The sequence below is a fragment of the Corvus moneduloides genome, chromosome W, assembly GCF_009650955.1.
Source record: "Corvus moneduloides isolate bCorMon1 chromosome W, bCorMon1.pri, whole genome shotgun sequence".
In the NCBI taxonomy this organism is placed as follows: Eukaryota; Metazoa; Chordata; class Aves; order Passeriformes; family Corvidae; genus Corvus; species Corvus moneduloides.
Genome location: NC_045510.1, coordinates 9,490,385 through 9,511,215, shown reverse-complemented (window position 1 = coordinate 9,511,215; position 20,831 = coordinate 9,490,385). Strand labels below are relative to the sequence as shown.

The 20,831-nt window shown below is 46.0% G+C and overlaps 1 protein-coding gene across 1 annotated transcript in view; it reads right to left on the bottom strand.

Moving 5' to 3' along the window:
* LOC116437367 (E3 ubiquitin-protein ligase UHRF2-like) overlaps positions 1 to 20,831 on the bottom strand; it is a 268,869-nt gene that overhangs the window by 82,189 nt on the left and 165,849 nt on the right. Inside the window, 3 exon segments of the mRNA XM_032095036.1 lie at positions 12,567 to 12,671; positions 16,420 to 16,527; positions 16,874 to 16,997. Coding sequence (XP_031950927.1) covers positions 12,567 to 12,671; positions 16,420 to 16,527; positions 16,874 to 16,997 — 337 coding nt within the window.

The window sequence follows — 20,831 nt, the reverse complement described above, 5'->3', positions numbered from 1 at the left end:
TGTTTGAATTTTCATACCTTTATGTTTGTAGTAAGTATTTGATGATAGTATTTCTATTTTTAAGTAACAAAAGGTAGCACAAATGTAGAGGGATTCCTTGTGGAATATAGGATACCCCAGGAGGGCTTGGGCATCCCTGGGCTGTTGCAGAAGTACCCCTGATGGGGCCTCAGGCTGAAAACAGGCTTGCAAGGCACCTGCTAGCTGGCAGCCTTGAACAGCCTTGGGAAAAGGTATACACTGGTCAGCTCCCCCGCTGCTTAGAGGCTTTCTCATGGGAAAGGGGCGTGAACTTTGGGAAAAAGTATAACTTGGTGTAACCGAATAATAAAACTGGAGCACGATGCTCAAATCGTATCGGTGTTCGTATCGTGACTCTGGCTGGATTCCCCTGCTCCCGGGACCCCCCCCCTGCTACACGTGGCGCCCGAACGGCAGGGACCCGGGTGAGTTTTGCTTCAGGCAGGTTCGCTTCAATGCAGTAAGACTCCGTATTTCATCGTATCGGTGCGGCGGAGCCAGGGGAACCAGAGCGGGTGGCCCCAAAGCCGAGTAAAGCCGGGGGCCCGGTCTCGAAGCAGAATAGAAGGCCGGAGGATAAGTCCCGAAGCCGAGTAAAGCCGGGGGCTAAACCTCGAAGCTGAGTGGCCGGAGACCGTATTTTCGCGCGGCCGAGCGAATACCCGCAGCACGGAAGCTATGGATTATGAGGCGAGGACTCGACTCCTAGCTAGCATCCTCTCTAGGAGAGGTGAGATTGTGAAAGACCGAGATCTGAATGCCCTCATTACGTGGGCCCGGGAACATGGGTGTGTGGAATACACTTCGCGTTTATTCTCAGTCGAAGCGTGGGGGGAAGTTGGATATAAATTGTGGCTGTCCACGATTGAGGGTGGAAAGGAAGCTAAAGAAGCTAAAGCCCTCGGCTTAACCTGGAGGGCAGTAACTGGCACTCTCGCAGAGATGAACACAGAGAGGACAGTGGCTGCGGCTGCCATAGAGGCTTTAGGGAGTAGCAGCTCTGGGAAAGGAACAGACGGGGGTCTTATGGAGCGGCGGCCAGAGACCGGAGCGGAGTCCAGGGTAGCACGGTTCTTCGGGCTGGCTGCGAAAAGATCGATTAAAGGCACAGCAGCACCCGTCCGCTCACTGCGAGAGTTGCTGGACTCAGCAGGGCAGGATGTTATCCCTCCGACGACCGAGAGAGAAATGGCTGCGAAAGAAGGAGCAGAGCCGCCCGACTCAGGGGGCGGAGCACAGACGGGCCAAGGAGACACAGGCAGTCCTGCTGTCCTGCCGAAAGCGGCAGAGCAACAGAGAGGTCCTAAAACCCAGCCAAAAGCGGCAGAGAGTAAACCACCCCCCCCCCCCCCCCGCCAAACAGCGGGACGTCCGGCAGCAGCGCGGCTTCTGCGGTTTCATCTCCTGCAAAACCAAAGCCGGCCGGGGCGGCCCGGAAGCAGCCCCGGGACGGGGAGAAACACCAAGAACTGATACAAAAAGTAATCAAAAAGCTTGCTGACTTATCTACACAAAGCATTTTGCAGTCTTATCTTTACAGCAGATGTCCTGTGTTCAAAGGACTACATCAGCATCACACAATTGTTGTTAACCCCTTCTCAGTTCCTGCTCTGGGAGCGAACGTGGAAGCATCTAGCACAAGAAGAAGCTAGCAAACATCAAGGTGACACACAAGACCCACTGTATGCACTCCAAGCTGACATGCTAACTGGGAGCGGAGCTTACCGGGCAACAGTAACACAGCTGACCATGCCCGTAGTCATCCGTCAGTTGTCACAGACTCTTGCCCACAAAGCCTTGTTGTCAGTACCTGAAAAGAAGAAGTCTCCCCGGTATGCAGCAGTCCGACAGGGGCTGTCAGAGCCATATGGTCAGTTCATCGACCGTTTGTCAGCAGCCTTAAAGGATGCAACTGAGCTCTCTGAAGAGCTCCAAGAGCAAATGTTCCCAACACTTGCCTTTGAAAATGCTAATAGGCAAACTAAGACAATTCTTGCCACGCTGCCCCAAGGAGCAGGTGTAGACGAGATGCTCATACGTGCTACCCGTGCGGAACAGTCATCTCAAACAGCTGCCTTTACTGCAACACTGCAGAATGTCCTGCAACAACAGGGACAATTCATCGCCGCAGCACTGACCAGAGGGGTGCCCAGCAAGTGGTGCCGTGCTACAGGACCCTGAAGCCAGAAGGCGCAGTCAGCATCAGCTCCTGAGGAAAGTGATGCCACTACCATAACAGCTGGAACTCTGGGACCTCCATCCCAAGAAGCCTTGGGAGAGGCTGCAGACGTGGCTGAGTGAAGGAGCTGAGGACTTGCCAGATCCACCACTCTCCGTAGCAGGAGAGATAGCGAGACCCTGGGGCGAATCTAACAACTGCCCTAGGTGGTTGCTAGTGACTTGTGCTGGGTGTCAGGGAACCCTCTCCAAAGGCAAAACCAAGAAGGAGAGTTGCATAGATTTTTGGGTATAGCACCAGACACAGAGGTAGAGTGAGAAATTGTTTTTTGACTGTCTTGAGACAGGAGCATTAGCGGACATTTTCAATCAGCTGTCCGCCCATTTAGATCAAGTGAAGGCAGTCAATTTGGCTAGCATCTATGTTTTTACCTGGTGTTTCAGCAGCCAGGGCTCATGCTATTTTGCATAAACTTGCTTTCTGGGAGAGGGATAAGTTAAACATAACTTCGCAGATGCTTGATGAGTCAAGCATAGATGTTACTAGTGTTAGACATACAGTATTACAAAATCGAGCAGCCATTGATTTTCTACTACTAGCTCTCAGCCACGGCTGCGAAGAGTTCCAGAGTATGTGCTGTATGAATCTTTCTGACCACTCTGTCCCAATTCACAAGCACCTCTCTGACCTCCAGAAGGGCCTACACATCTTTCAGGAGACAGACGACCTGATTGGAGATTGGCTTAAGGGTCTGGGTATCACCAGATGGCTGCGTACCTTGGTAGTAGAAGGCTGCCGATTGCTATTTGTAGTTATATTAGGTTTAATAATACTTGGGTGTATTTTTTTGCCTTAAAGCAGGGCTGCGAAAAATCATCGACCAGACCTGGGTTGCTGTTGGGGTTTTAGTTTAGTCTTAGTTTTTTTCCTGTTAAAGGAATTTTCTCCCATATGCATGTTGCTAGGGGACAAATAGCTGTACTTAAGAAAGACAAAAAGGGGAGTGGAGCGGGCCTGGCTACTCCTTTGTCTACACCTGGGTGTGGGGTCAGTTCGCTCTGAGCGTCCGGAGAGAGAAGCTGCAGAGAAAGGAGCTGCTGCTTTCTTTTGGCCGTTCTTTCTTCCTGCTGGAAACAACGCCGGGACCCCAAAAGCCGCTTTCCCTGCCCTGCTGGAAGCCGAGCTGTGGCTGCCCTGCCCCGCTGCAGCTTCGAGCTTTCGCTGCGCTGTAGCCCTGCTCGCCCTGCCTGCCTGGGCCTCCGTGGGGTTCTCCCATCTGGATACATCTCGCCTGCCACCCGGGATTTGTGCTCGTCCCTGCCGTTCCAGCCTGCTGTTCCTGAGAGTCCGGGATCGGCTGCCCAGGGGTTTGTGAAGCCTTTGTCCCATCCCTTCCCGGGATCCCAGGGCACTGGTGCCGCGTGTTTCCCGAGCTCGCTCCGGAGCGCCCCCTGCAGCCGCGGGGGAACCATCGCACCTGCCCTGCTCACCGGGAGCCGCCAGCGCCCCTGCCGGCTGCGAGCGGAACTGCACCCGAGGGGAAAGGGCCCGACAGCCGAGAAGGCTGGGACTGGGTTTGTGTTTGCTGTTACTGCCATAGTTGTTGTTTTGTTTGACTGGATATATATATATATATATATATATATATATATAGTAAAGAACTGTTATTCCTATTTCCCACATCTTTGCCTAAAGGCCCTTGATTTAAAAATATAATAACTTAGAGGAAAAAGGGGTTATATCTGCCACTTCAAGGGGGGGCTTCTGCCTTCCTTAGCAGACACCTGTCTTTCAAAACCGACAGCTTTTGGCGCCCAACGTGGGGCCTGAGGGCATTAAGAGAGAGGTGAAAAAGGAATAACAGTTCCTGGATAACTTAATTTTGTGTGCTGGATATTGGAACCTTGTTAGGCAGCACTATGTGGTCTAGTTTACCCTGGTTCGGGTGGCATGTGGCCGTGGCTATATTCTTCCCCTTTGCAGCTCCTTACTTGAATATGGGTCCTCTGACTAAGGCTACCATTGCTGTTATCCAGCTTGCGCTATGGGTCGAGAAGGTGAGGAATTCATGGGTTTTTAACTTCCTCCGGAATGTGGGCACATGGATTAATGGCTATCACACACTGAGCACATGTTTTTGGGGTTATGTTAACAATGGTACCTTCTGTGAGGAAATGACACCAGGGGAAGTTTTCTCCCAACCCCTCAATCAGTTCTTTGGGCCCACCCCATCAATTTTCGAAGGGTTTAAATTCCCTCTGAATACTAACCATCTGCTGCTGGTAGGCCTACTCTACTTAGCACTCAAAGATAAGTTGAGATCGGCTTGGATATCTACCCAGACACCAGCCCCAGAGACTAGAGATCCTACCCCAGAGCCTGATCCTGCCCCAGAACTTGACATGGCCCCAGAGAGTAGAGTTCCTACCCCAGAGCCTGATCCTGCCCCAGAACCTGACACGGCCCCAGACACTAGAGATCCTACCCCAGAGCCAGAGCCTGCCCCAGAGCCTGACACAGCCCCAGACACTAGAGACCCTGTCCCACAGACTGATACCGCCCAACAGCCCACCTCAGAAATGGACTACCCAAACTGGGTGGGAGTACTGGCGAAAGGGATGCAGGAGATGTGCAAGGAGATGTGTCAGGAGATGGGCCAGGTGCGCAAGGAGATGTGCCAGGAGATGGGCCAGGTGCGCCAGGAGATGTGCCAATTGCTAAGGGAATACACCTCCTCAGCTAGTGAAAAACCCTCTCCCTGCCCCAAAGAGGGTGAGTCCGATGGTGCAGCAGTGGAACCCACGGATGTTACAACCGTCCAGGTTCCAGCTGAACCACAAGGACAACCACAGCCAGCAGCAGTCGCCCCTGTGCAAAGGAGGAAGTGTAAGACCAAATCAGTACGACCAGTTAATGATGATGGGCAACCAGGACCCTCACAACCAGCAGGAGAGTCAGAGCCAGAAATCATCACTGAGTCCCTGTCACACGACAGTCTCCGTGCTATGCGAAAAGACATTGTGCGAAGGGGGCGTGAGCCTTATACCACCTGGCTGCTTTGGGTTTGGGACCTTATGGGCACAAGTGTGCAACTGGATAGTGGTGAGGCAAGGTATCTGGGATCATTGACCCAGGATCCAGGTGTGGACCAGATATTTGTGAGGGAGCCAGGGCCCCTCTCTCTCTGGGAGCGGCTCTTAACGAGTGTGAGAGAAAGGTTCATCCACAAAGAAAGAATGCAGGAGTATCATCATAGAATGCAGTGGAAGACACTCGAGCAAGGGATCCAACAGCTAAGAGAAGTGGCAATATTAGAGGTACTCTTTGGGAAGGATGGACAGCATGATAATGACCCCGATAAGGTCAGGTGCACAGGACAGATGATGTGGAACCTGGCAAGGCTAGGGCCATCGCAATACACCACTTTCATTGCAAAGATTGATGCTGACAATACCCGAGAAACAGTGGGCTCTGTTGCCAACAAGCTCAGGCATTATGACAGCATGATCAATGGCCCGCTGAAAGCTCATGTCTCTGCTGTGGTCCAGGACCTCAAAGAGGAGATGAAGGAGATGAGGAAGGAAATGAGGGAGGAGATGAGGGAAGAGATGAGGGAGGAGATGAGGAGGGTCATTGTGGCACCAGTGCGAGTCACAGGCCCGCAAGTCAGAGCCCGTCGTCCCCCTGCTAGAGAGAGAGGGTACACCCCACGAGCTGAGCTGTGGTTTTTCCTGTGTGAGCATGGGGAAGACATGAGAAGGTGGGATGGGAAACCCACCTCTGCCCTGGCAGCGCGGGTGCGTGAACTCAAGGAGGGAGGCACTAACCGAGGGGGTTCCGCTAAGGTGAAGGTAGCCTCAGCCTCCCGTGACCGAGCTGCCAGGTATTACAGAAGGGAGGATGATATGTCGGATCCCCTTGAAGGTACCTCGAGCATGTACGCCCAGGGAAAGAATGATAACCAGGGCTAGAGGAGCCCTGCCTCTAGCCAGGAAGAGGCACGGGAGAACCGAGTTTTCTGGACGGTGTGGATCCGATGGCCTGGCACATCAGAGCCACAAAAATATGATGCATTGGTTGATACTGGGGCACAGTGTACTTTAATGCCATCGGGACATGTGGGGGCAGAACCTGTATCCATCGCTGGGGTGACTGGGGGATCACAGCAGTTGACCCTTTTGGAAGCTGAGGTGAGCCTGACTGGGAAGGAGTGGCAAAAACATCCGATTGTGACTGGCCCAGAGGCCCCGTGTATTCTGGGCATAGACTTCCTCCGGAATGGCTATTACAAAGACCCAAAAGGACTCAGGTGGGCATTTGGGATTGCTGCTGTGGAGGCAGAGGGCATTAGGCAATTGAACACCCTGTCTGGACTATCTGAGAATCCTTCTGCAGTTGGGCTCCTGAAAGTGGAAGAGCAACGAGTGCCAACTGCCACCTCGACAGTGCACCGCCGGCAGTATCGGACAAATCGAGATGCTGTGATCCCCATCCACAAGATGATCCGCGAGCTGGAGAGTCAAGGGGTGGTCAGCAAGACCCACTCACCCTTCAACAGCCCCATCTGGCCTGTGCGCAAGTCTGACAGGGAATGGAGATTGACTGTGGGCTATCGTGCCCTGAATGAAGTGACTCCACCGCTGAGCGCAGCCGTGCCGGATATGTTGGAGCTCCAGTACGAGTTGGAGTCCAAAGCAGCAAAGTGGTATGCCACCATTGACATTGCCAATGCATTTTTCTCCATTCCTCTGGCAGCAGAGTGCAGGCCTCAGTTTGCCTTCACCTGGAGGGGTGTGCAGTACACCTGGAACCGACTGCCCCAGGGGTGGAAGCACAGTCCCACCATCTGTCATGGACTGATCCAGACTGCACTAGAAAAGGGTGAGGCTCCAGAACATTTGCAGTACATTGATGACATCATTGTGTGGGGGAACACCGCAACCGAAGTGTTTGAGAAAGGAGAGAGAATAATTCAAATTCTCCTGGAAGCTGGTTTCGCCATCAAGAAGAGCAAGGTCAAGGGACCTGCCCGAGAGATCCAGTTCCTAGGAGTAAAGTGGCAAGATGGACGACGTCAGATTCCCACTGAGGTCATCAATAAGATCACAGCAATGTCTCCACCGACCAACAAGAAGGAAACACAAGCTTTCCTAGGTGCTATAGGTTTCTGGAGGATGCACATTCCCGAGTACAGCCAGATCGTGAGTCCTCTCTACCTGGTTACCCGCAAGAAGAATGATTTCCACTGGGGCCCCGAACAGCAGCAAGCCTTTGCCCAGATCAAACAGGAAATTGCTCACGCCGTAGCCCTTGGCCCAGTCAGGACAGGACCAGAGGTGAAGAACGTGCTCTACTCTGCAGCTGGGAACAATGGTCTGTCCTGGAGCCTCTGGCAGAAGGTGCCTGGTGAGACTCGGGGCCGACCACTGGGATTCTGGAGCCGAAGCTACAGAGGATCTGAAGCCAACTACACTCCCACAGAGAAGGAAATCCTGGCAGCCTATGAAGGAGTCCAGGCTGCCTCAGAAGTAATCGGCACAGAGGCACAACTCCTCCTGGCACCCCGACTACCAGTGCTGGGGTGGATGTTCAAAGGAAAGGTTTCCTCCACGCATCACGCCACCGACGCTACTTGGAGCAAATGGATTGCCCTCATCACGCAGCGCGCCCGAATTGGAAACCCAAGTCGCCCTGGGATCTTGGAAATAATTACGAACTGGCCGGAAGGTGAGACTTTTGGGTTATCTTCTGAAGAAGAAGAGGAGCAGGTGACACGTGCCGAAGAAGCCCCACCATATAACGAGCTACCAGAGAGTGAAAGACAATACGCCCTCTTCACTGATGGCTCCTGCCGAATTGTAGGCGCTAGCCGGAAATGGAAAGCCGCTGTATGGAGCCCCACACGACAAGTTGCACAGGCTACTGAAGGAGAAGGTGGATCGAGCCAATTTGCTGAGCTCAAAGCTGTCCAATTAGCTCTGGACATAGCTGAAAGAGAGAAGTGGCCAAAGCTCTACCTCTACACTGATTCATGGATGGTAGCCAATGCTCTGGGGTTGGCTGGAAAGGTGGAATAAGGCAAACTGGCAGCGCAGAGGAAAACCAATCTGGGCTGCTGAAGAGTGGAAAGACATTGCCACTCGGGTAGAGAAGCTATCCGTGAAGGTCCGTCATGTAGATGCTCACATCCCCAAGAGCCGGGCTAATGAAGAACATCGTAACAACAAACAGGTAGATCAGGCTGCGAAAATAGACGTGTCCCAGATAGACTTGGATTGGCAACATAAAGGAGAGCTGTTCCTAGCTCGATGGGCCCATGATGCCTCAGGTCATCAGGGCAGAGATGCCACCTATAAGTGGGCACGAGACCGAGGGGTGGATCTAACCATGGACAGTATCTCCCAGGTGATCCATGATTGTGAGACATGCGCTGAGATCAAGCAGGCCAAGCGGGTGAAGCCTCTGTGGTATGGTGGGCGATGGTCCAAATACAAGTATGGGGAGGCCTGGCAGATTGATTACATCACACTGCCTCAAACCCGCCAAGGCAAGCGCTATGTGCTCACAATGGTAGAAGCCACCACTGGATGGCTGGAGACCTACCCTGTGCCTCATGCTACTGCCCGGAACACCATCCTGGGCCTGGAAAAGCAAATCCTTTGGAGGCATGGCACCCCTGAGAGAATTGAGTCTGACAATGGGACTCATTTCAAGAACAGCCTTATAAACACCTGGGCTAGAGAACATAGCATTGAATGGGTGTACCATATCCCTTACCATGCACCAGCAGCTGGGAAGGTTGAGCGGTGTAATGGACTGCTTAAAACCACCTTGAAGGCACTGGGTGGGGGGACTTTCAAAAACTGGGAGGTGCATTTAGCAAGAGCCACCTGGTTAGTTAACACCCGAGGCTCCACCAGCCGGGCAGGCCCTGCCCAATCCGAACCCCTACAAACAACAGACGGAGATAAGGTTCCAGTGGTGCACGTGAGAGGTATGCTTGGAAAAACTGTTTGGGTAAAGTCTGCCTTGAGCAAAGACAAACCCATCCGTGGGGTCGTTTTTGCTCAGGGACCAGGTTGCACCTGGTGGGTGATGCAAAAGGATGGAGAGACCCGATGCTTACCTCAAGGGGACCTTGTTTTAGGGTGAACTACCCATGGCTCTGTACTTGTATCAGTATCAGCATGTATATTTGTATATAATTTGGGTGATGCATAGATTTATATGGTTAAAAAAGTTAAATTTCATGTAACATGTTAGTATGGGAAAAAATTCGGGGTGGATAATGTTGGGGTTTTAGTTTAGTCTTAGTTTTTTTCCTGTTAAAGGAATTTTCTCCCATATGCATGTTGCTAGGGGACAAATAGCTGTACTTAAGAAAGACAAAAAGGAGAGTGGAGCCGGCCTGGCTACTCCTTTGTCTACACCTGGGTGTGGGGTCAGTTCGCTCTGAGCATCCGGAGAGAGAGAAGCTGCAGAGAAAGGAGCTGCTGCTTCTTTCTTTTTGGCCGTTCTTTCTTCCTGCTGGAAACAACGCCGGGACCCCAAAAGCCGCTTTCCCTGCCCTGCTGGAAGCCGAGCTGTGGCTGCCCTGCCCCGCTGCTGCTTCGAGCTTTCGCTACACTGTAGCCCTGCTCGCCCTGCCTGCCTGGGCCTCCGTGGGGTTCTCCCATCTGGATACATCTCGCCTGCCACCCGGGATTTGTGCTCGTCCCTGCTGTTCCAGCCTGCCGTTCCAGCCTGCTGTTCCTGAGAGTCCGGGATCGGCTGCCCAGGGGTTTGTGAAGCCTTTGTTCCATCCTTCCCCGGGATCCCAGGGCATTGGTGCCGCGTGTTTCCCGAGCTCGCTCCGGAGCGCCCCCTGCAGCCGCGGGTGAACCATCGCACCTGCCCTGCTCACCGGGAGCCGCCAGCGCCCCTGCCGGCTGCGAGCGGAACTGCACCCGAGGGGAAAGGGCCTGAGAGCCAAGAAGGCTGGGACTGGGTTTGTGTTTGCTGTTACTGCCATAGTTGTTGTTGTTTTGTTTGACTGGACATATATATATATATATATATATATATATATATATATAGTAAAGAACTGTTATTCCTATTTCCCACATCTTTGCCTAAAGGCCCTTGATTTAAAAATATAATAACTTAGAGGAAAAAGGGGTTATATCTGCCACTTCAAGGGGGGCTTCTGCCTTCCTTAGCAGACACCTGTCTTTCAAAACTGAGACAGTTGCCCAAAAAGAAAACGGGAGATGTGTAGAGGGATTCCTTGTGGAATATAGGATACCCCAGGAGGGCTTGGGCATCCCAGGGCTGTTGCAGAAGTAACCCTGATGGGGCCTCAGGCTGAAAGCAGGCTTGCAAGGCACCTGCTAGCTGGCAGCCTTGAACAGCCTTGGGAAAAGGTATACACTGGTCAGCTCCCCCGCTGTTTAGAGGCTTTCTCATGGGAAAGGGGCGTGAACTTTGGGAAAAAGTATAACTTGGTGTAACCGAATAATAAAACTGGAGCACGATGCTCAAATCGTATTGGTGTTCGTATCGTGACTCTGGCTGGATTCCCCTGCTCCTGGGACCCCCCCCCGGTACACACGAATTAATGTTTTCATATAAAAAAGGGGGGGAATTGTTATAAATAAAGTATGTAATTCATGCTATTATGTATAAAACTGGAATGTAATCAGACCATGTAGAGACCCAGTTTCAAAATCCTGGCTGAGAGAAAAATTTCACAACACCAAAAGAAGTTCTCTCACAATAAGTGAGGATTTCACCTAGGTGGGGTTGGATCTTATCACCGAGACATTTGCACCATGACGACTTGATCACCACACTCTGATATCTACATTGCATCTGATAAGGAATCGGACATTCCGGGAACTAAAAATAACTGTTCCAGGAACCAGAGATGGCCCATCCATCACCAGAAATGGCCCACTCATCACCCAGGATGGACAATTCATCAGACCCAGGAAAGGCTTTGTGCAGCCAAACTCCGGGACAAGAAAACTTCATGAATACAAGAAGAATAGAATTAATTCGGACTCTACCCAAAAACTGTATAAGAAGGGACCAGCCGAAGCAGCAGTCGTGAACTTGGGAGGTCTGGTGCGATAGAGATCAGATCTATGAGTGTTCACCCAGCTCCGACCCCGGGCTCGGTGCTGCTTTTCTCGATCGTGGCTTTTGAAACCGATATTTCGGTCGCATAATAAATGTTATTTCTTTATAAATTTCGATTGGGCACTCTGTTTATCTTAATATATCAGAGGGTTGTGCTGCCATTCAGAGGGATCTCAACATTGAGAAATGGGCTGAGAGCAATCTCATGCAGTTCAACAAAAGGAAATAATAAGTCTTGCACCTGGAGGAAAGTAACCCCAGGCACCAGTACACACTGGGGGCCCTACAGCTGGAACACAGCTTGGCAGGAAAGGCCCTTGGATTCCTGGTGGAGTCCAAGTTGACCGTGAGGTAGCAACATATCCTTGGGGCAAGAAAGGCTAATGATATCCTGGGCTGCACAGTGTTGCTAGCAGATGGAGAGAGGTGATCCTTCCTCTCAGAACTGGTGAGGCCAGTTCCTGTGTCCAGTTCTGGGCTCCTCAGTACAAGAGAGACATGGACATACTGGGGGGAGTCCCGACAAAGGGCCACTAAGATGATTAAGGGATTGGAGCACCTCACATATGAGGAAAAGCTGAGAGACCTGGGACTTTAGTCTAGAGAAGAGAAGACTCGGGGGGGAAGTTTCATCAATGTGTACAAATATCTGAAGGGAGGGTGCAAAGAAGGCAGAGCCAGGCTCTTTTCAGTGGTGCCAGGTGACAGGACAAGAGGCAATGGGCACAAACTGAAACACAGGTGGTTCTGTCTGAAACACTTTTTTACTATGAGTGTGCTTGAAAACTGAAACAGGGTGCCCAGAAAGATTGAAGTTCCTATACATAGATATATTCAAAAGCTGACTAGACACAGTCCTTCTCTAAGTGACTCTGCTTGAGCAGGGATATTGGACTAGACCCTCTCAAAAGGTCCCTTTTGATCTCAATGATTCTGTTGTTTTGTGACTTTTAAGATAGAAGATTTCAAATGATAATAAATTCTGACTATATAATCCCATTGAAACTTGATTTCCATAAATATTTTTAAATTCATATATAATTAATATGAGACTATTATTTAAGAAAAAAGTATTTTTAAAAATTATTCTAAAAATAGTAACACAGAGAAAATAAGATATTGGGTAGCAGCAATTTTTGCATACTCATATTTTCATAAGTATTAATTTTAGGATCAGCAACAGACACCACTCTTTATTGTTATAAACTTTAAAATAGTATATTAGTGATTTGACTAAATGACATACCACTTCATCTTCAAATCCTCCAGCTAGTACAAGTGAATAAGCTCCATCGTTACTGCGTCCATGAATTCCACCAACATGAGGTCTGTGAACACCTGCTTCACTCACCTCAAGTATTAAAAAAGAACAAATTTTAAAATAATTTTTTGAAACAGCTGGCCTTCTGCTATAATTTTTCTGCTTAAAAATTATTTCTATAAGTATGCTTGTGTAACAGGATTGACATGAAAGGAAATAATTTTATGATTTGTTTGTTTGGGTGTTTTTAAGGAAAAAAAAACACAAAAGAAAGGACATCCAATGAAAAGAAACAACAGTATAGAACAGTGCTGATACAAAGATGAATAGGTAGACTTTGCCCCTTAGTAAAAAGTCTTCATAATTCTTGCTATAAGCAACATTATAGACCAGATTCATAATTGCTTAGACCAACTCTAAGAAGATACATATTATCTTCTAATTCAGTAGTATTTTAAATTTGTGTAAATAATTATGCAAGAAAGATCATAGTGAGCAAAATTTTTTTGTGAAAATTATGTCAAGTGTTGTTAAAAGTTAACCAGCTCAGGAAAATACAATCACATTTACAGCCCGTCTTCATCTCTGAACATTTTCTCTTTTTCCAGTTCTGCCCAATCCCTCTACTTCCCCACACACTTTTATGCAATTTTATAAGATTTTATATTGCCATAAGAATATGAGTCATCAAGCTGCATCAAACCAGAGTTCCAGCTAGCCAAATATTCTGTCTCTGACAATGAATAAAAGCAGATATCCGATCAGTGTGAAAACTATCAAGTGCACAATGATATTTACATGTAAATTTTCTCAGTTTCCAGCTCTGTGTGGCTTAGATTTCCTGGGCCAATGGCATAATCTTTGCATTTCATGGAAGAAAAGTCAGACAATGATTATTAATTTATCTACTTGAGTTATGAACTCTTGCACACTAAGCTTTCACAATATCCTAAAGGAAAGAGTTCACAGTATTGAACATTTGTTCTTAATCTAGCAACTTATCATTTCATTTGATGGCCCCTCGTTTTGCATCAAAAAAGTACATACAGTTGTTCCCTATTCACCTTCTTCAATTTTAATAGACCTCTGTAGTATAGCATCTTTCATACATGTTTTGTATGAAAGCTATTCCATATCTTTAAGCATCCTTGTTCTTCATAATTATATTGGTTCGCATCTTATTTTCTTAATTGTAGAGGGATTCCTTGTGGAATATAGGATACCCCAGGAGGGCTTGGGCATCCCAGGGCTGTTGCAGAAGTAACCCTGACAGGGCCTCAGGCTGAAGATAGGCTTGCTAGGCACCTGCTAGCCAGCAGCCTTGAACAGCCTTGGGAAAAGGCATACATTGGTCAGCTCCACCGCTGCTTAGAGGCTTTCTCATGGGAAAGGGGCGTGAACTTTGGAAAAAGTATAAGTTGGTGTAAGTGAACAATAAAACTGGAGCACGATGCTCAAATCGTATCGGTGTTCGTGTCGTGACTCTGGCTGGATTCCCCTGCTCCCGGGACCCCCCCCGCTACACTTAATAATTCCTAACAGTTGATTTATGTTTCTGACCATTACTGAGCAGAAAGATGCCATTAAAAAATTACCTATTACAAATTCTGTTTCCTAAATGATAATAATTAACTGAAAGCCCTTTATCGGCTATGAGAAATTGAGGTTTTTTCCCCTCATCTTTACTTAGCATTGTGACTTAACTGTGAGTCATTTTTCAACTTTTCCAGACCATTTATAAACATGTTGAACAGCATAGGCTCTGTTTTCTCGCATTCTATTAAAGGTAATTTCATTCATTCCTTCTTTCATTTTCATGAGGTATGTGGAATTTGACTTAAAATTTAGATTTCTGTCCTCTGGATGCTGTATCCAGAAACAGTCCTAAGTCAATTTCCTGGTAGGAAAAAGAGATTTGTAAGCTTTTGAACTACATGGCTAAACATAATATATAATACACCACATTTACATATTCTTAAGAAGCTTGTTGCATGAAAAAAGGAAGAAAACCATGAGGCAGCATTTACAATATTTTCCTTCTAAAATCTCATAAATCTGATAAGAATCCATTTTCATACAAAAGAACAGTTGAGTCAGAAATAAAAGTGTAACATTTTACACAGAAAAATATTGATCTTTTCAAAAAGTATGTAATTAATACATAGCCATTATTAAGTAATTATGTACAAATAATTCTTCTAATATTTACACCCTACATTATAAGTCTTATCTGCTTAATTTTCTGAGAAAAACAAACCTCTTTACTTATAGTCCTGTTTGCAATCAGCACTTGGAAATTCTGGTATCTATTTGATCTATTTCACTAATGGAATCCTTAAAGAGATGAAATCCTAACCTTTATTCCTGCTGATACTGGCTGATCCAGTAACAATAAAATTTGATTCAGAGGTCTTGAGATAAAGGATAGATAAGAATAGGCATTAATTTTCTCAAACAAGTAGATGTGAGAAAAATCAATTAATAATTGACACTAACACTGCAATTTTACATTAAGAAATTAATTTGCTTTGCTATTCTCTGTATTGATGGAAGTGCTCACATTAGCACCAAAGTAAGATAAGATCCAAGGATATTGTTTAGTATTCAGCTGTTTCACTGTGAATTCTATTAAGGGAGAAACTAAAAACTGTTGGTAAGGGGTAAAACCTCTGCTATTGACCATTTTAGCCTGAAGACTTGCATGTCATACCAACCCCCAAATTATTCAGATATTAATTTTCCCTAAGAAAAGAAAGGGGGTTTATATGTACTTTCTCTGGAGGCAATGTGTGGGATGAAGATGCCAGAAAACACATTAGAAGAGGCTTTTGGTTATTGTCATGCCCTTCTTCCCCAACAGGGAAAAAAGTCTCTGGCTATTCTGGCTATGATGAGAATAATTCTGAAATATGTTCTTCTCCACACTGTTCATTCCTGCCCCCTTTGTGCTGACACAGTATTTGTATAGCCACAAAGTGAAAGGATTGGGAAAATTACCCTCCCCCACAAAGGATTGTTTTTCTGATAGATTACATTCCAATATAGTTTATCATATGGCCTGAGAAACATTTGAGACAGAAAATGGAAGGGACAGTGCAAGAAGTGGACATGGCTGGGTGGACTACTTCTTTCAATAGTCAATACTATTCATCAGCCTAAAGGAAGGTACTGATGCCAGTTGTGTATGACCTAAAAGGAACAGGTAATCAATTTATAGTGATACAATCAGAGGTGGCTCTTACCTTGGGAACAGTAGGTTCCAACCCCACCAGAACTTTAGAACCCTCAGTAAAATCTTATTTCTTTCCTGTATTAAGTATGGATAACATGCAAACTAGCACCAAGCCTGGTACTGCAACACATTGGAAGAGAAGTATGCACTGAAACAGGAACTATATGGCACCTGCACAATAGCTGTCAGTGGGGATCCTGACCAGTTAATAAGCATTAGAGACACCATTGGACACAATAAATATTTTCTGAATGCTATAATCTATATCCATAAGTGGAGTAGATCAGTTCATGTTCCATAGCATTAGACTTCTGAAAATATTCAGCTTCCTCTATTTATTTCGGTTGGGAGTTTAACACACAAGATATAAGTCCATCCTAATTATAGCAGGTTCCCCTTTAAAAATAGTAAGTACTATGTTTACAATTGGAATTAAGTTGTATTTTCAAATCCACTATAATTGGCAGTATTTTGAATATTAGAATTTAAAATACACTCTCCATCTTTATTCTTAGTGAATATGACAATTACCAATACACAAATATTTTTGTGTCCAAGACATACCTATTATTTTGATTTATTTCAATTGCAAATTAAAAAACATACCTGAACTCTAAATTTCCAGGTTGTCCCAACAGGGACACCAGGTATAGGACCATAGTGATTAGAAGGGACAATAGTGCATTCCTTAGTGCGACCAACACAAGCCATGCCCTAAAAAACACAGTTGAGAGAATGAATTTTCTAATATTTAAAATAATTTATAAAAGCTGATGCAGATATCAAGACATCCAACCATTATAGTAAACACTTCAAAATATATTAATATTAACATTGTCAACAGATGTTTTAATTAATTAATTAATTATCATGTCTTTATTTACCTCTAGTAATCTTAATAATTCTTTAGAAGTTTTAACTTTCAGTAGACAGTGTACAGGATTCAACATTTCTTTACAGTCTGTTCAATCCTGTACTGAATATTGTGCAATGCATACACATAGTTAGACATGCAACACATACATGAATGGTGAGCTATTTTTAAATTGTAACACACTACCTTGCCCCAGTCTCTCTGTCTTTCAGAACTGGCAGATGGCATCTTTGCTTTCTTTTTACTCTGTTTGAGTTTTTCTCCAGCCTTTATAACTTCATTAGAATCGTTTTTGCATGAAGGACAATATCTAAAATAAAAGTTTCAGTAAATTCTTTATTACTTAGTAATAATAGCAATACATTTCTTCCAAGAAAAGTAGTGTCACATTTGTTCATCCTGACTAAATATTTTGAAGCTAGCAAATATAAAACAGTTTTTAAAAGCTGAGGACTCGGGCTGAAAACTAAACTTAACAAGAACAAATACTGTCCACTTCTAAAACAAGATTTGTTTTTTTAAGTAGGGTGGTAGAGGTGAAACATTTCACTCCTCACATGATGTACAAGAGATCCTCACATTTCCTTCATTCCCTCCTCATTTTCTCTTCCTCTCCTTGCTTGTCCAGATCACATAGGGGAGAGGAGAAATGAGATTAGAATATACTGCTCATGGTTAATTTCCACATCCTGCCCACTCATCAGGTGCTTTTACTGCACCAAATCTCACTTCAGACAGTTGAATGTGGAACAGCCCTAGGATACCACAAAACATGCATACATGTACACATGAATCCTTATCCTACCTCACCATGCCTAAGGCATCAGGAATGTGACTTAGTACTCAACAAATGGGAAGAGTATTAAACTCCATTTCTATCAATTTCTTTGCCTCAAATGGCATTGGGACTCATTCCAGCCACCATAAAACCATTACGGTAGAAAAAGGATAGGAGACTGTAGGAAACAGTGGCTAAGGCAAAGGGAGGAAAGGAGCACACAGATCCTTTTATTGCTTCTAACCGCACTTTTTTCCCACTCCAGGAGTGCCAAGACAAAGGCAACTGCCACTGCTTCTGGTTTCCATAGGCTGTTTGGTTCCAAAGTCACTAGCGGAATAAGTCTGATCTACAATAATAACAACAATATATTTAGATTACTGGTACTACTAATGCTTTACTTTTACTAGATACCTTTTATCTTTGAGTATGAACAGAACTATTTACCAGAGGGCAACAAATCACTGTGTACAGATATTTCACAAGAATTGCCTGTGTACACACTCTAAACCCTCTAAGAGGATAGGAGCTACCTCAAATCAGTTTTTTATTTGCAATCTAGAATTCATACAGATGCTTATTGCAGAACACAGTCACAATTCACAATTCAGTTTAACACTTGGGATCTTGGTACTCTTAAAGCAGCTTATTACACCAAAACCAAGAAATAATGTAAAAGTATTCTAAATTTCTAAAAATTGAAAAATAGAGACTAAAACAATCATATCCAAATCATACCGGTTCAATTTAAAGGTAAAGAAGAATTTTTCCATAATTTTCACTGGGCAAACTCCCCCTGGACATTGACATTCAGTCTATGTGCTTTCCTGTTCAAACATGTTTTGAGGGTTGTTCTTTTATAAAAAAATTAAACTTGGAGCACGTGCACTTTCTTTTTTGTAACTTTGTTGTTATTAATATTGGAACATAAAATTGCTTTTTGCTGCTGGAGTACTGGTATAGAGTCTTTTAGGAGTAAGGGGACCTGAAGAAGAATGGATGCACCGGCAGAGGACAGATTCTAAATAGTATTTCCTTTAATATTCTGAATGACTGTAGTAAAAAAACTTCTCAGTTGTTCACAGAATCACAGAATTAGCTAGGTTATGAAATAAGGAGTTTGTTTTACATAGCTAAGCACAAGTAATTAGCAAACAAGTACTTACCACAAGTATACATAAGTGCTTAGCATAAGAGCATAAGAAAGCCTGACAGGCCTAGCTTGACAGGAGTATGACTGACAAGGCTTTAGACTTAGTATACCAGAATAGCTAAGGGCAAGTAGGGGATTGCCCCTGTGCAAGGAATCGATAAGGAAGACTAGCTGCTTTAGGGCATGTAGACTGCACATGGACACTAGTTTAAAGTATAGGAATCTGACGCAATGTATTTCTAACCTCTTGCTTATTGGGTACTAACTTTAGGAGTGTAAAGATGTGTAGTATTTTTGATAAAAATGCTATATAAACCCACTGAAATTTGAACATGATGAAGCAGCATTTTGGTGGGGTGCGGACCCCTGCTCTCCCACTGGCTAAAATAAAAGCGCTTTTGGCAGACAATCTGTTTGTTTGTCAATTTTTTTGAATCAGTTTTGGCGGAGCCAGGCAAGAGACCCTCTGTTTGGCTGCAGGACGCTGGGGCCAGAGGACTCACCTGGGCACCCCAGGCCCTTTTTCCTGTAAAGGAGACTCCACAGACCCAGGATCTACACAGGGACAAACAAGGACCTGAAGTACGTCATACAGAAAAGCACTTTACTACTAACCGTCCGCATTTGTTATATCTGTCACTTTGTTACCTGCAGTATAAAGTAATACTTGTAAGTTGTACACAGAGGCCCCCACCTACATGGCTCGTTCACGTGGTGTGGGATAAAGTCCCATGTGTCGGCTGCGCAGGTGGGTTAGAGTCCCACCTAGCTGTCCCAGGTTTAGAGTCCCCTCTGGTGGGTTAAAATCCCACTGACACAGGTTAAAGTCCCATGGGTTGGTGTAGTGGGTTCAGTTTGTAACCGGGCAGAAACACCAATTTAGTGCAGTGGTTTTGGTTCAAAATACTCATTACTTACTTATTTACCTTCTGCGAGATAAGAATTAGGAGAAACGCAAAGCAGGCACAAAACTTAAAAGAATATAAAGAAGTTTATTAACAGACCTAAAAGAAAGAAAAAAAATTCAGACCAAACCTTCAGAACACTTCTCCTCCCCCCCACCTTTCTCCCTTCTCCCACTGACAATGTAAAAAGACAACCCTTGAGATTTTCAGTCAGTTTACCACGTCTATAATAACCTTTTTCAGTTCACTTAGGGAGAGGAGTCTCTCTTGCTCATGCTATGGAGACATCTCCACAAGAAATTCTCTCATGGCTTCAGTATCACAATGAGACAGCCGCCCGGGTTGGTTCTCTGCTCGCATGTGAGATTCCCTTCCCCTGACTTACAGCTTTCTCCACAACTGTTTTCGAGGGTCCAATCTTGAGCTACTGGGGTACCATTTTAAGGATGAGCTGTTCAGAAGCAAAGGTTCTCTTCACCTATCTCTGGGAGCATCTTCATCTCTAGGAACAGAGGTCTTCTTCCGATTTGGAGCAGGAGTCCTCATCACTTCCATCTCTCCCTGTTCAAATGTCTCATCAAATTACAGCTGCTTCAGCATTTGCTTATTTCAGCATAGGTACTTTTGCTCACAAGTACAGTTTGAATGCTCCACCCCCCCCATGCTTTCATGAAATTACAACGGGTACTCTGATGTATCATAGTCCATCACCATCATAGCTTTACAACAGAATTGCAGCTTCTAAGCATCTCCTCTTTCTCCTCCCTCAGGGTTTCAGTTCTTCCTTCCTTACTGACTTTGGTGTCTCTCTGGTGCTCTCTTAACTTGCCGTCACCTTACTTTCTTCCTCTGACTCGGGAGAGGATTGATGTCTGCAGGCCTCATCTGTTCTGGAAGAAACTTACAGCACTAAAAAAGGGTTAATCTCACCTGGGCCCTGCAGCTGGAATTCACTTCTCTCTGTTAGTCACATGATCTTTTCTGGGCAGTGGGGCAGCTTCAGCTGAATCTTCGGCCGCACTGGGGGGGGGAGGGGTGGGGTGTGGAGCCGGGCCACGCCACCTGCATGTAACAGGGCTGGGGGGGGGGGGCACAGATGGAACAGGGCCGCATGGCTCTAGGATGGCTGAGCAGGGACCGGCCCGGCCCCACTGGGCCGCACAGGGCCCCCCCACAGTTACCTGTCTGAAAGCCAGAAGCAAGAGAGAACTTTCCCGGGGTTTGTTCATTCTTAAATGTGGAACACAGACGCGTGTCAAGCTCCTTAAGTGTCTTTAAAAGTTGCCAATATTCAAACTAGCCAGTTGA